This window comes from Psittacula echo, assembly GCF_963264785.1.
Source record: "Psittacula echo genome assembly, chromosome: 3".
NCBI lineage: Eukaryota > Metazoa > Chordata > Aves > Psittaciformes > Psittacidae > Psittacula > Psittacula echo.
This window is the reverse complement of record NC_137736.1, coordinates 9,813,592-9,829,110: the sequence shown is the minus strand read 5'-3', so window position 1 is coordinate 9,829,110 and position 15,519 is coordinate 9,813,592. Positions and strand designations below refer to the sequence as shown.

At 43.8% G+C, this 15,519-nt stretch overlaps 1 protein-coding gene across 1 annotated transcript in view; it reads right to left on the bottom strand.

Moving 5' to 3' along the window:
- B4GALT4 (beta-1,4-galactosyltransferase 4) overlaps positions 1 to 15,519 on the bottom strand; it is a 24,426-nt gene extending 8,907 nt beyond the window's left edge. Inside the window, exons 1-3 of the mRNA XM_080613198.1 lie at positions 15,468 to 15,519; positions 3,411 to 3,890; positions 1,977 to 2,209 (exon numbers count right to left, since the gene is read on the bottom strand). Of these exons, the coding sequence (XP_080469324.1) occupies positions 1,977 to 2,209; positions 3,411 to 3,678 (501 nt within the window). The 5' untranslated portion in view covers positions 3,679 to 3,890; positions 15,468 to 15,519. The remainder of the gene's footprint in view (positions 1 to 1,976; positions 2,210 to 3,410; positions 3,891 to 15,467) is intronic.

Below are 15,519 nucleotides of genomic sequence, written 5' to 3'. Positions count from 1 at the left end.
ACTATTTAATGATCAGAACAATTCAGATATCTGGCAAAGAACATGCAGAGAACTTCACTTGTGTTTGGTATCAAGAGCATGTGAAGTGCAGACCATCTGCTCCAGTTGTGTCTCCCCTCCCTTTGCCCACTTCCTGTGCAAAGGCAGCCAAACACCACCTAAAATGACTGTCCAGGAAGGGAGTTTTACATGTTAGACCACATGCTGAGCAAATAGCAAAGTTTACTCTCATCTTTTATTGAGAAAAGAATTGTCTTCCTTTGTTTCTATGGGAGGAGAACACCAACCACAAGACAAACTTAAGTTGGGCAATAAATTACTCACCCTTCAGGGATTATGAACTCACATTTTTTCCAGCACTCTACGCACCTATGCACACATTCGTGCAGAGAAACATGATGTTCAAGATGTTACAATTAGCTCATAAAGAAAGCTGGAGTATGCCCTTCAATTGCTCAGAGAGAGAAACACATCTTAATCTTCCTCTAAAGTCAACTCTGTATATTTTAATAGTTAAATCCTGGTTTTAACTATTTCTTTCCTCAAAAGATACTTAAAACCACTAATGACATCACAAATGGAGAGTGAAAATGGATTTGCCATCAAAGAGCTGTGTTAGACCCACTTTTCAGTTTTGGGCGTTTCTATCTCATGGAAAGGGGAAGCCAAAGCTTCCAATCTTCAAGTAAAAACTCTGACAGAATAAGTCCGGACTTGACACATCAGGCAAAACTTTCATAGCCTTCTACTTCTTTTTGCTAATACGCCATCAGCTGTTCTCCACCTCACAGATTTCAGGAGATAAAGAATCAGGTTGGATGGGGCTTGGAGCAACCTGATCTAGTGAAAAGTGTCCCTGCCCAAGGCAAAGGGTTGGAACTGGATGAGCTTTAGGGTCCCTTCCAACTCAAACTATTCTATGATTCTCCTGATAACTTAGTTGACAGCTGGAGTGAGCCATTATACATATGATTACACTAAGGCTGAAAAAAGCCTCAGTTTCTCCACTCTATGGGCCACATGACAACTTTAAACAAGGGAGGACCAGTCTATTCAGACAAAGCACATAACCTGCCATGACTTCTGCTGCTGTTCTGCTGTGCCATTGAGCAGAATTGTAGGCTTTCACCTCGAATGCACTGCCTCATGCTGGCTGACTGACTCTTTGAACAGAAGGGAAGAGAAACTCTATTGATTTATCACCATTTTCTCCTGCTGTCTGCAAAATCTGTTTAGATTCAAGGCAGAACATATAAATAAATGAGAGCAACTGAAAGCAAACAATGAAAGATCAAAAAAAAAAGTCAACATATTACAAAAGAGAAATCTGTATCTTAGATTAAAATCAACATGGCACAAATCCGTGTATGCAAATTTTAGCTGTTGACTCAGCACACTAGGAAGAATGCAAAGAAATTAATAAAGCTGTCAGGAACCAAGTGCTTTCTCATGAGTACTTCTGCCCGCAGCCCTTGCTGGGCAAGTAAAGCACCTGCAAGCAGTAGCTGTCATGTCTGGTTTGAGCTGGCAGAAGTGAGTACAACACACAGCTTACTAAACATGACAGCCAGCAAGCAGATGGGAGAGTAAAGCTGGATACAAACTGAGGCCTTCGATCCAAACAACTCCAAATGAAAAGACAGAAAATATATCAGTATAGTTACTACGTGTATGCTGCAGAAGTGAGCTGCATTAGTAATGGGAAAGATGCTAACCTTGAATGCTAAGTTAGGAATAGTAAGTTACTCAGACTGAGAAATGGACACCAGTTGAAAACACTGTTAATTCTTTCCAGCTTTGCTAACAGCAGCTGAGATCCTGCAGTGGTACCAGCAATGGCTGCATATAACACTGCATCCCTCAGCAGGTGCTGGAAATAGACTTGGAGGACTGATGTTAGCCAGCAGAAGCAGCAGCAAGTGTCTCCTTGGCCTGCAGAGCATCACCCCCAAACACCAAACACATCTCAGCCTCACCTGGTGAATAACATAGATGCCATAGTCCAGCTGCTGCCTCTGCAGGAAGGGGTGGAGGTGCTCCAGGAGGTACAGCAGATGCTTCTCTCGGTTGCGGTGTGGGATGATGATGGCCACATGGTGCTGTGCTGCGCACTCCGAAGGGTGGTACCGGCCCTTGGCTACCTCAGGGTTCTCCTTTTGCACTTCTTCTAGTGTGAGAGATGCTTTGAAGGTGAGTTTGCTGGCACCAACTGTAGGAGAAGCACAAGAATCTTTCCCCAATTATTTCTGATTGTGGCTAGTCCAGGCATCTAACTCTGTAACAGCATAAGAAACCCAGGATCAAGCCCCAGTTGGTTTCCCTGCCTTTCTAAGAGAAAAGTAGTGCCACAAGCATATTATGCAGGCAGTGGAAGGAGAGAGTATCAAGTGTTTAGTTGCTTAAACTGATTAAAAGTGATGATAAATAATTAAAAAAATCAAAAGAAGTTCCTATGGCAGGAGAACTGGCTTGAAATGGCTGCCAGGGCAAAGCAGAGGAGAAGTAAGTGGAAAGAGACATAGGACTGTGGCCATGAGAAGCCATCTCTACTTAAACCATTACCAGCTTAAGGTAAGATAAAACATATCAAGGCTTCCTCTAGCCAGATTTTCATCACTTCTCTTGCACTGAGCTATCATTTCATCCCCTTTGGGCTCAGCAAACCCACTGAAGAGAACAACACAGGTCACTGTGATGGCTAAAACTGCAGTGCTTTCACTTCAGCAAACACATCTTTGGGGCAGGGAAGGGGGGTGTGCAGTGAGACAGAAGCTTTTTGGACTACAACAGGGAAGAGGGAAGAATTCGGCTTCCCAAACAAATCCCTAATCAGGTCCACAAAAAGAAGAGGAAAGCAACAGTGACGTGATAGTGCAGAGCAGAAGCCTGGTGCTGCCAGCAATACCAAGACCAAAAGAAACAGCTCTTGGGAAGATAAACACTGTAGCCATGAACACCCCACTTCCTCCTTTCCCTAAGCTTTTATTGCTGAGTGTGGGAAATGGTATGGTTATGTTGTATGGAATATCCCTTTGGTCAGTTGAGCTCAGCCATCCTGCTGTGTCCACTCCCAACCTCTTGCCCACCAACAACCTACCAAATATTACGAGGCCAACATAGAAACAAAGCCTCAACATCGTGCAGACACTGTTCAGCAGTAGCCAAGTCACTGGTGGGTTACCAAAGCTGTTTGAGCCACAAATGCAAAGCACCACACCATATGGGCTGCTGTCCCAGCCAGACCGAGCACGTAAGTCACTTCCTCATCCAGAAATGCTTACTGGGACTGGTTGTGTTGTATTTGCTTCACAAGAAAAGTGTCTAACTGTAAAACGCTAGGAAGAAAACCAATCAGGAATTGTAAAGCAGGTGTAACTTGTTAGAAAAGGCAGGAAAGCAGGATCACTTACTCAGGTACGGAGACAGAGCTGGGCACTCATCCTGAAGTGATTTTACTGTAGGAACTTTTGCAACTGATTCCATCTTCTCTTCCTTTTGACTGTCCTGCAGGCTAGTCACCTTCCTGAAATCCTCCACCATGGTCTTAGCTTTAGGCATTTCCTGTCTGGAGTCCACATAGTAATTGACTGTGGCCCATAGCACCATCAAACACAAAGTGACAAGCACCAACACTTTGAACTTATAGAAGAGGTGAAAGACATACAAACTCAAGGCCATGATTCTCCCTGATCCACTAGCTGCTTCCTCTGCTCTGATGCTGAGGCAGCCTGCTGAGCAGCCAGGGGGGATGAAAACAAAGGTCCCAAGAAGGATGTCACAGTAGAGGAGTAAAGCTGGAGGTAGGTAGGGCTGCCACACTTTCTGCAGTTTTGCAATTCATGGAGCCCTGGTGCTGTTTGCTCTTCAAATGTCAGGAAACAGGACTTAACCTGGACAAAAAAAGAGGCAGGAGTTAGTTTCTACCTCTCTCCACTGCTGTGCCTTAAGGAAAACAGCTTATGACCAAACATGAAAGGAATAGCAAGTATGAACTACTGATCAGATACAAAGACACTGAGCTCAGCCACAAACCAGCTGCATGATTTTAGGCAAACCACCTTACTGCTTTGTTCTCCACTCCCAACTTTTCTTTCTTTTTCCTTCCAGAACAGAAAGTGCAGCTACTACCCCATGTTATGTCTGAGTACATTGCCTGGCAATACACAGGCTTCAGTGCTTCTGCTCCTACAAAACTTATCAACAACTGTAAGGTAAGAGATTCTGCTGGCTGAGTTAGCTCCCCCCACCCAAAATGAAAAACATATGAATTCTCTCCAGAACTCAACTGGTTTCTTCTGAAAGAGAGTATTATTGATGCTCAATTGCTCCGCAACATGCAGTGTGCATCCTGCAATACCTGACTGGCATCAGAGGCTCTGTATCTGCTGCCTGTCAGTGGTTCTTTGCCCAGTGTTCCCCTCTCACATGCTGCTGCAGGAGGCAAATCTGCTACTGTTCAAGGGAAAGATTCAGTTTTGCAGTGTTAGGCCTGTGAGGATCCAATCCTTTGCTCTGCTTCCTGCCCTCCTTCAAGAGCTCCATTTTCCTACAGTGCCATCACATAAAGTTACCATGCAAATACTTTTGTCTGTTACTATCAGCTCATAGCAAAGAATGACATTTTAATAGAAGAGAGCTTTGATATAGAGAACACCCAAGAAAACTGCCACGTGTAAGAAGATGAAAGACTGAGGCTAAGTGAAGCAAGGCAGTGATTAAAGCCAATGCACACCAAACAGGCTGGATCAAAGAGAAGAAACACCAAAACATGGAAGGTTATTTTATAACAGCGTTCAACATATACATGAGATACCCAGGCAGAAGGAATACAGTAACTGTACATTCCCAGTACTTCAGTCCAGGTGTCTTCTGGAAAAGTCTGTTGATTCACAGGGATGGATGTGGGAGCCAGGCCTAGGACTGACAAGATGAACTACTCAATGTACTGCCCAGACTTCTTGGGGTTCACTGAGAACGGGCAGCTGCTGTTCCTCCGGCAGGCACTACACAGAGGGTATAACCTGCTCTCTCCATCCACAAGCAAGGCACAGCACTGCTCTAAGGGAGGGACAGAAGAGTTTCCAGTGACCTTACCGCCAGCAGTGAAGGGTCTCCACATCCACTTCAATCACAAGAAAGCTTGGTGCCACCTCCCCTAAATCCTTTCCTCCCATGCTGCTTTACAGCCTGGTGGTCCTTAGCATCTAATTGTACAGTGACATCACTCCAGTCTTCAGGCTCTTCTCCCAGTTATCATGATCAGGCAAAGATTATCCAGAGTCACCTCACAGTGACATCATGCAGAGGGAACTCACCCACAACTCATGGGTGCATTCCATCGTGGTCCATGAAGCTACATATGTCCAGTTCACTCAAGTATTCCCTGACCGCTTAAGTGATCCTCTTCCACAAAGGGTACATCTTTCTTACTCCAGCCTTTCCCCCTCATCTCTGACACCTGGGATTCCTGAATCCCAGCCTCAGTAGTAAAAACTAGGCAAAAAAAAAGGCATTTGGTAGTTCAGCCTTCTCCATGTCCTGCACAACAAAGTCCCTTATCTCACTGAGCAATAGGCCCACATTTTTCTTTGTCTTCCTTTTGTTACCTGTGTATTTAGAGAAGCCCTTCTTTTCATCTTTATCTCTAAATCATACCTGATATATTGGGGGTAAGAAAAAGATCACTCAGTGAGACACTCAAACACGTGCAAACCATAGTTCAATCCAAAATTCAATACTAAACAAATCTTGCTACAAACAATAACCTCCAACATGCCGGAAATGTCATTCTTCTACTGCACTTTATAACTCAGGGTGAGTAGCTTTCAAACATGGGTGGGAAAACACCTACGGTGCAACTGAATTCTTCTCATAGTTCTCTAACTTGACCCTAGCTCTATCTGACTTTCATCACAGGTATCAAGAAACTTTCACAGGAACAGAAAGTGCAACTGTTCTTATGAAGGAAGTTCTCAGTGAAGCATAACCAAAGCTAGTTTAGAAAGTCACAGCTGACTAGAAGTGCACACAGTTAAAAACACCATGGTACCCATTTCTAAATCCAGGAAATGGATTTGAATTAAAAAAAAACCCCACAACATATAGTTATCCAGATACGGCATCGGACAGAATTCCAAAAATCTATGAAAAAATGAGAAAGGTCTCCTTCTCTACGCAGGCACTGAAAACACACTTCTACATATATCCATCAGGGACTACAGCAATAGGACAAGGGGTGATGGGTTCAAATAGGGGAAGTTCAGGTTAGATGTAAGGAAGAAGTTCTTTACTGTGAGCGTGGTGAGGCACTGGAACAGGTTGCCCAGAGAAGTGGTAAATGCTCCATCCTTGGCAGTGCTCAAGACCAGGTTGGACAGAGCCTTGGGTGACTCCTGGTCTAGTGTGAGGCGTCCCTGCCCACGGGAGGGGGCTGGAACTGGATGATCTTAAGGTCCTTTCCAACCCAAACCAGTCTATGATTCTACAATCATACTGAGGCTCATAAATACTGCATGACCTGTGTTCCCCAACATCACATCTATACTTGTCTTTGAGCTCTGCAGTTTGCCTGCCAACACAAGGTCTGCAGCCTGCTGGGTTTTCTGAAGCATACGCCAGTCCCTGCTTGCTTGCTCCAAAGCTCCTAACAATGTTTAGAACAGGCTACCTGCAGGAACTGATCAGATAGATATGCAGTGCTCCAATTCCTCCATGAACAGGGTGTTCAGCTCTGATCCTTGAGCCTGTTGGCATGAACACAAAGCCCTAACTTGCCCCAAAATAGTAAGCAAGGTTCCAACATGGACAAAGCACCTTCCAAAGAAAAGTGGGAACATCAGAACCCCATCCATTTTCATTCAGAAATACACATACACTGGAGTATGACATGCTGTTCAAGCACAGAGCAAGTGAGTAACATACATACAAGCTGGGTCCCCACATAAGGACTTGCAGGGTCGATGCAGCCATTTGCTTAGCAGCCTGATTGAAGCCACCAGCATTACCAAGCTCAAAGATATGCAGAAATTGTAGCCTGAAGGTTGTTCCTTCAGATCTAAGCCAAATTCATAGGTAAACAAAGACACTATCAGCAGGAAGATCGATTACTGGTAGCCCTGAGCTAGATGGTAGTGAAGGAAAGTAACCTCATGAACAAGATTCGGTATGGAACTGGAGTAGGTGAAAACTCATTATTTTCCAAACACTTACTTCCCCCTGATATGTCTTTAGATATAAATTGATGACTATGCTAAAGCCTAGATTTACATGCTCACTTATAGAGAAAAGTTATTTGTAACAGTATAAATAATCAGTGAGAACACACTGCCTACATGTTATTTTTCATGTGCTTCCATTTAAATCAGTCCAGCCTCAGGAAGGCTCCAGAGAGGTCCTGTAATTTGCTGCATGGAAACTTAACTTTTAACTTACACAAACTATCTTTCTGACTCTACCTGTTTCATACTGCCCAGTAAGGACAGGTTTCTTATGTAGGGTTTTTCAGAAGCCCTTCAACTTCCTCCAGCTCACACAGTAATTCCACAGATAGGTTGAGCAGCACGAGGGATTCATTTCAACCTTTTAAAACCTTCCTAAGTTCAAGCAGGAAATGAAGCACGAAAGAGTTTTTCGGCACTGCCTTTATCAGATCTGTATTATTAGTATTTTATCTCTGCAGACTATTAGTTAGTATTTTATCTAGGCCAAAATCAAAGCAGCAATGGGTTAGCTCTGCCGTAACTTTTCATGCTGCTCCAAATCTTCTTCATTAAACCCCCCAAGAAAGAATTGAGTTCTTTACAACTGACAAGGCAGAAAGCATCAAAGGTACAGCATCAGCTTATCAGCTTTTCTATGCAAGAGAGTTCAAGCCCTCAAGTTTCACATAAGGCAAAACTTGCTCCCTTCACAGGCATATCCTTCTTTTCAGTAGACTGGATTTGTAGTAGAGCATGAAGCTAATAGTTTTTAACACCTCTTTTATGTAACACTTATAATCCTATTACCTCTTCCTATTAAAAACCCCACTAAATGCACTGAGAAATGGTGAATTCATGGGCAAAGCAGAACAAACAAAAGCAACCCAACCCTCAGACAAATACCCTTTCCACTTCTCAAGATTTCAAGCCAAATAAAGCAAGCACATTAAACCACTTACTGCTGCTGCCACATTCCTCCCTCCTGCAGAGCAGTCACTCCAAGTAGTATGGAGAGCGCTATGCAAGTGCAGACACTCTTCATGCAGGAAACCCCTCACCATAAAGAGATTTCTGTCACCTCTCACATGCTGCAGGAAAGAGTCAGCACAAAACTGGCAAGATGACAAATAAAAAGAGCCAACACATCCTGCTTTTCCCCAGCTCCAAGAGGAGGGGGGCATTTGGGACGGCACAAGTCCCAGCAGCCCAGGATGGCAGCCAGCTCACTCCTTTCCCCTTAGCACAGAAGAGCCAGCACAGGCGCACTATGATGTATCTGGACTGCACTGTGCCAGAAGCAGGGCTGCACACAAAGAATCACTATAACAAACCACAGGCCAAAAGCCTTTGCTCCTAGAAGCAAGCAACAATTCCTATCTCAGCCCTTTTGCTATCTGGTTTTAATATTAGAGATGCCCTTCTTACACACATCAAGCTGCCCACCCTCTTGTCCATACTTCTGATGCCCAGGCACTCTTCTCTGTTAGCACCCAGCCATACTTGCTGCTGACAGTACCACCACAGACAGAAGTGTATACTTTAAGCCTGGCTTACTGACCAGTCTTTTCACAATATATAAGTTATTATTACAAGGTTGTTCCTCCCTGGTGCTTCTCCCACCGCTACCCCATAACACTCCTCTAGCAAACTGGCAGGATGAAAACAACAGAGGTGTCTCTTTGCCATCTTGCCAGTCCAGAGCAACCAGGGCAGCATCAGTGCAATGTTTGCTGTGCTGGCTGAGATCTGATCTGGCACACATCTACCAGGAAGAGCTTTGCTGCCTACCTACCTAAGCCTCCTCCCCTGTATCAACTTGACAAACACACTTCCTTCAGCTGCATCCACGTTTGAGGAATTTCTGAGCACACCTCTAACAAGTACAGGGTGAGATTTTCTCATACTTTCAGCCAACATACAGATAATCACAGAAGACATAGAAAGGATGAGACCTGAGTACAAACAGGGTACACAGCTAAGAATGATTGTATTAGAGGTGGGGAGAGAAAGGATAGGCACAGCCTCATGACGCATGCTGATCTCCTGTAACTCAAGCTTGTTTGAGCTCTGTGTGTGATGTGTACATTTTGAGCAGGCAGATATTTCAAAGCTTCCCCAATAAGCCTCCTCTATGCCACAAAGGTCTTACTTATTACTAGGATGGCACAAGAGGTTTGGGGAAAATTTCTTGTTTCAGACTCCTAGTAGTGCTGAACAAACCTTTAGGACTCCTTTATGTTTCAACTAGTCAGCCGCATAAATTCAGACCACTCTGGCTCTCAACTGTCACTGTCTCTTCTTCGTCTCAGCTCCAGTCCTCAAACTATCCTTTCTCTGCACTGCAGTGGCTCCCATGCAAACATCGGTTAGCCAGATCAGGAGGCAAGCAGTGAATCTAGCAACCTTCTGTAAGCCTCCATCTAACCTTCCCAACTGAAGACCTGGTACCAGCAGCAAAGGAGTAGCTCAGCTTTCAGTTGAATAGGAACAGTTCTTTTAGAAGGATGATAATATTCATTTCCAGGCAATAAGTGGTATTCCACAAGCTGTCTCAAGCCAGACAATTTTAAAGAAGAAGCATATGAGTTCAAAAGAAACAGACCAAGGTGCATTTGTGATTAGAGTAACAGCCACCACCAACTAAAACATTCCAGTTGTGTGGAGAATACAAGCAGATGTGGTGGCTCCACACTCTTTTCTTGCTATTTATGAATTGATAACTGCTTGGTATGTAGTGTCAAGGAACAGAAGTATCAGCAGCTCCAACTCCTGAATCACAAACTGAAGAAGACAAAGAATACACAACACACCAGGAAAGAACTGTCATGGTTTAACCCCAGAGGGCAACTAAACACCACACAGCTGCTCATTCAGCAGGATGGGGCAGAGAACTAGAAGAGGAAAAGTGAGGAAACTCATTGGTTGAGATGATGACAGTTTAATGGGACAGAAAAGGAAGGAAATAATGATAACAGTAATGATAATAATTACAATACACAAACCAAGCAGTGCAATTGCTCACCACTCACCAACCAATGGCCAGCATCCCAAGCAGCAGCCCTCAGCCAGCTTTCCCATCAGTTTATGTACTGAGCATGGCATCATATAGTTTGGAATATCCCTTTGGCCTGCTTGGGTCAGCTGTCCTGGCTGTGTCCTCTCCCAAATCTTTGTACCCTTCCAGCCTTCTCACTGGCGGGATATGAGAAGCCCTTGACTTAGTATAAACACTAGCTGAAAACCACCAGTGTGTTATCAACATTATTCTCATACTACATGCAAAACACAGTACTGTGCCAGCCGTGTACTGGAAAGGAAAGTGACTCTATCCCAGCCCAAACAGGATAATAAACTAGATATTTATCTTACATATTGTCTCCATGTTTGTGGGTATCAGGGAAAAAGTGATTGGACCAGATGTAAATGAGGAAAGGCTTAGCAGGCAAACACAACAAATCCATTTCATACAAAAGGAACATCCTAGCAGAAAAGCACTGAAAGAAGACTCTGCATACAACTGCAACTGACATACAGGACAGGTAAGAAAACAGGAGTTTCTCAGTATCTCACTTATCCCTAACAGGGATACCATTGCTGTTCTACCCATCATCACCCCAAATGAGGAGTGCTATTCCCCTGTTCCAAACTGCTCTGGTTTATGATCAAAGAGTTGAACAACTTGCTCCACAGGGAAACACACAGGACAAAAAAAGCAGCCCCTGAGAACTAGTGTGTGTGAAGTCCGTTGTCCTTCCAATGCGTGCTGCTGGTTTTCTGGCTGCCAGAAACCCACCCAGCCACTCTCTCAAATATTAGACAGTGGATATACGGCTACTTTTAACATTCCCAGACAATTTGCTGAGCAAGCAGAAGACACTTTACCATAGTCATGTTTCACTTATAAAAACAGAGGCTCAACTCTTGGTAAATACTCAGCACCTAAAACTTCACATTAAGATTTCTGAGATTACCAAAGGAAAAGGTTATGTTTTCTCTATTAAGCACACAGACAGCCTTTGCTGCAAATGGCCCAACATCATTACCAAGCACAGGCCAACTGAGTGGGTGCTGTTTTCACTTTCCTAAGATGTACTGAACTCTGATTTTATACTAGGAAATGCAATCTAAGGTCTCCAGGCCAAGAAACACATTTATGAATGGCCTCTCTTGTTACACAACTACAGCTGAGCCACTGACCTCACTGTAAAGGACACAGCACTGTCAGACTGAGTGCAAAGAGATGGATCAAGGCATACAGCAAACAGAACTGGCACAGCCTAGAACTCCCTGACTGCTTACTATGGCAATACCTTTTAAAGAAATTAAGCACATTTTAAAACACTTTCCTCTCCAAAGTCAGTGGAATAGCCTGAAAAAGCACACAGTAAAACAGGTTTGTGTGAACACAGGAATCTCATGTGGATGGAGAGCTAGACAGGGGAAGTTCAGGTTAGATACGAGGAAAAAGTTCTTTATTGTGAGGGTGATGAGGCACTGGAACGGGTTGCCCAGAGAGGCTGTAAATGCTCCATTCCTGGCAGTGTTCAAGGCCAGGCTAGACAGAGCCTTGGGCGACATGGTTTAGTGTGAGGCATCCCTGCCCATGGCAGGGGTGCTGGAACTGGATGACCTTAAGGTCCTTTCCAACCCAAACCATTCTGTGATTCAACTCTGCAATACCCTACGTTTTTCTGGCAGCTGTCGCCTTGCTGGAGTGGCACGTGTCGGTATGGATGCCACATGTCAGAGACCTTGCCACTGCACAAAAAAAACTCAACACACTTCTGGCCAAATCCCTCCCTCACCTCTGTCCTGCACAAAAAAGCTAACATCTGAGAAACACACTGTATTACAACAGTGTAGATTCTTACTTCAGCTTTAAGTACTTCACAATATGCTTTTTAAACCAAAGTGGTAACCACAGACAGCTAAAGCAATAAAGGAAGAAGCTGAGGTAAGAAGTACTGTGGCTACTTAACACATTTATGAATTTCATTTTACAAATATCTATGAATAAAGCTGTGAAAAAACCCCAAAACATAAGATGTACGTGTATTATGAAAGCACAACTAAGAACAGAATCCCATTCTTGGTTTTTCATGAAGGTATTTCAGCATGAGAACTGCCAAGAAATTCCTGCTGAAGCTTCCTTTGGCATGAACAGATTTTACTTTATGATTATTTCTTGTAGTCTTATCTCAGTAAGGATTCCAAACCATTGGTGCCTACTGCAAAGACAAGTATCAAGAAGCTGTGTAGATGACATGATTTTGTTAAGCTATCAAATGCACAGGACCTTTTCCATCTTAAGAGACAATTTACATCTACGCTGATTTTCAAACAATCTGCAGATACGTTTTTATGCAGAAGAAAGTTTTCAAAAATACATTTTAAGCCCTCTAACTCACATCCTTTGGAAGAGTTATGTCCTAGAACAGCATCTGAGAGAATTCAAAACTGCTCCAACACTTCCACTTCAAGCTTACACCAAACAATTGTAATCAATGTCTTGTGGAAGTAGTTCTAGAAGCATACCCCTGAGAATCAGGATACTATTAAACCTTTTGGACAAGCAGCTCATCAAGATTTCAGGCAGAGGGAGATAGCACATCACTCATCCTCACAACTCAATTACTAACCTCTCTTCCTAATCTCACCACATCTTGTCTGGAAAACTAAAGGTGAGATGTCATGTGGACTCCTTGTATCCTACACCCTCAGGGTTAAAGAGCTTCCATCCCTCTACAACCTTCCTCCTCACCCAAGCAGCAGCAGGCTCTATCTGTCTCCAGGAACAAAACAGAAGATCAAGGGGATGATACTTAACTCAGAAGCAGAGTAGGGGAAAGTGGCTCCTTTCCCTTCACTTCTCATCACTGTGCAGGTGTTACCCATCCCTATCTCACCCATGAGTAAAATCAGCTGCAAGAGTACAGAAGCCAAGTACAGGACTGAGGGAGACACAAGATCAATGCTGCAGATGCCCCACTAACACTGGATACAAAACTTTTACTATTATATATAATTGTGTACATTTAGAATCATTGTGATATCAGTTTAAGAGAATTACTCAGGTAATTCAGTATAATATGTGATATCTCCACACCACAAGTCACTGCCTGACAAAGAAAGTATTACCCAGTTGTTGCTCTCGGCAGCAGTACTGCTTTAAGGACAACAAGATGATACAATACAGGCTGTAAAGCATGTTATTTGTACGTATGCAACAGGAGGAAAAAAAAGCAGAGACAGAATGCTTATAAAACTCCCTAAATATGTTAAAAACTATAAAGAAAAAAGGCATGGAAGCTCTCTCCCATTGTTTTACACTATTTTAAAGCTCACATTTATGCACAGTACAAAACCCACAGCCTCTCAAGCATAAAAATGTCTTTTTATGTCTTTATTTTAAGTCACCCAGCCCTGTTGCACACCTATGAGATGACTTCTGGACTATGTATTTGCCTAAACAAATAGGTTTGAAACCGAACTCTTGCATCAAAACAGGCAGTCATTCCAGCAGGCTTCAGAATCTGCAAGCATACCTTCAACCTAGCAAAACCCAAGTTCCCCCAACTCATTCCTGCAAGTTAGATTCAGGATCATAGAACAAAATATAGAAATCAAGCACCCCTCAAATTCTATTTTTTCCTGCATATTACTTAAAAGAATGTGGCAACTCAAACTAGAGAGAAAAGAAAAACCCTTCCAAAGCTGAAGGAACAAGTTTTTTACTTCTAACTGAAAAGTATTTGTGAAAATGAAATACGGCTGTTGGAGAAATGAGAAGGAAATACCTCAACACATCAAACCCAAGATCAAACATCCTTAAAGAAAGTGCTTCTCAAGAAAGCTCATTGACAGTAACAGTATCTTGGATGAAAAGTGATCTACTTCAGTGTTAAAGAAGCATTATGCAAGTTGAACAGCAACAGAGAATAATACAAAACCCCGAAGGTGTGGTTTTCAGTGTTCTAAATTTAATCAGAATGTTTGTAATTAACAATGGAAGATTTACAGAATCATCACCCAGTTACAGAGAAAAAATAAATCTTTAAAGAGCATGCCACATAACCACCAACCTTACTGATAAAAGTGCAAATATTTAAAGGTTATCAGCAGATACTACAGTTTTTGCCTTTGTTTTGTTTTTTTCACTTTAGCCACGTCAATGACATCAAACTTTCACTTTCCTCTTCTCTAATCCTCTCTGTTGAAAACTGAGCTCTACTAAACTGATTCAGGTGTCCCTTGGGAACTTGGCTGTTCATAAGCTTTAGCTATAATGAAAACAGCAGCACATTACATCCATCCTCCTGACTTATAATCTCTGAGCCCAATACAGTAAGTACAGTGAGGCCACACCTTGAATACCAGGTTCAGTTCTGGACCCCTCACTACAAGACAGGCATTGAGGTGCTGGAATGGGTCCAGAGAAGGGCAATGGAGCTGGTGCAGGGTTTGGAGCACGAGTGTGATGAGGAACAGCTGAGGGACCTGGGAGGTTTAGTCTGGAGAAGAGAAGGCTCAGGGGGACCTTATTGCTCTCTACAGCTACCCTACAGGAGGATGGAGTGAGGTGGGGTAGGTCTCTTCTCCCAAGGAACAAGAGACAGGACATGAGGAAATAGCCTCAAGCTGCACCAGGGGAGCTTAAGACTGGAGATGAGGCACAATTCCTTCCCCAGAGGGTGCTCAGGCATTGGAACAGGCTGGCCAGGGCAGTGCTGGAGTCAAGTCACTGTCCTTGGAAGTGTTCACACACCGTGTAGAGGAGGCCCTCAGTGACATGGGTTAGTGGTGGCCTTGGCAGTGCTGGGGAACGGTTGGAATTGATGATCTTAAAGGTCTTTTCCAACCAAGCATTATACAATTCTACGATTCTACTTCCACCTAACATACAATTTTCAGATATGTAACTGTTCCTCATCATACCAGTGACACTACAACAACATTACGCACCAAAAGACTTATCTGCAGGCTCACATCCCCAAGTCCTACCTCTGATGCTCGAGAGCGATCTCCGCTGAGGAATTCCCTGTATGCTCCTTCAGATGCGCCGCGGGAGCCGAGCCAATGTCTCCTCCACGTACCAGATCCTAACCCCCTCCGCTCTTACGGCTTTTAAACTGGAACCCGCCCGGAAACCAGTTACCCACCACACACATCCACCTCCTCACCCTTCCCTCCACGGCTGGCCCCTGTCCCACCGCACCCTGACGTTAGGAGCATCTCCCCCTCGCCTTATTAACAACATCTCGTACTCACAGGCCCCCAGCGCGGCCACCTCTCGTCCGCTCCCGAGACCGCGCTGACTGAC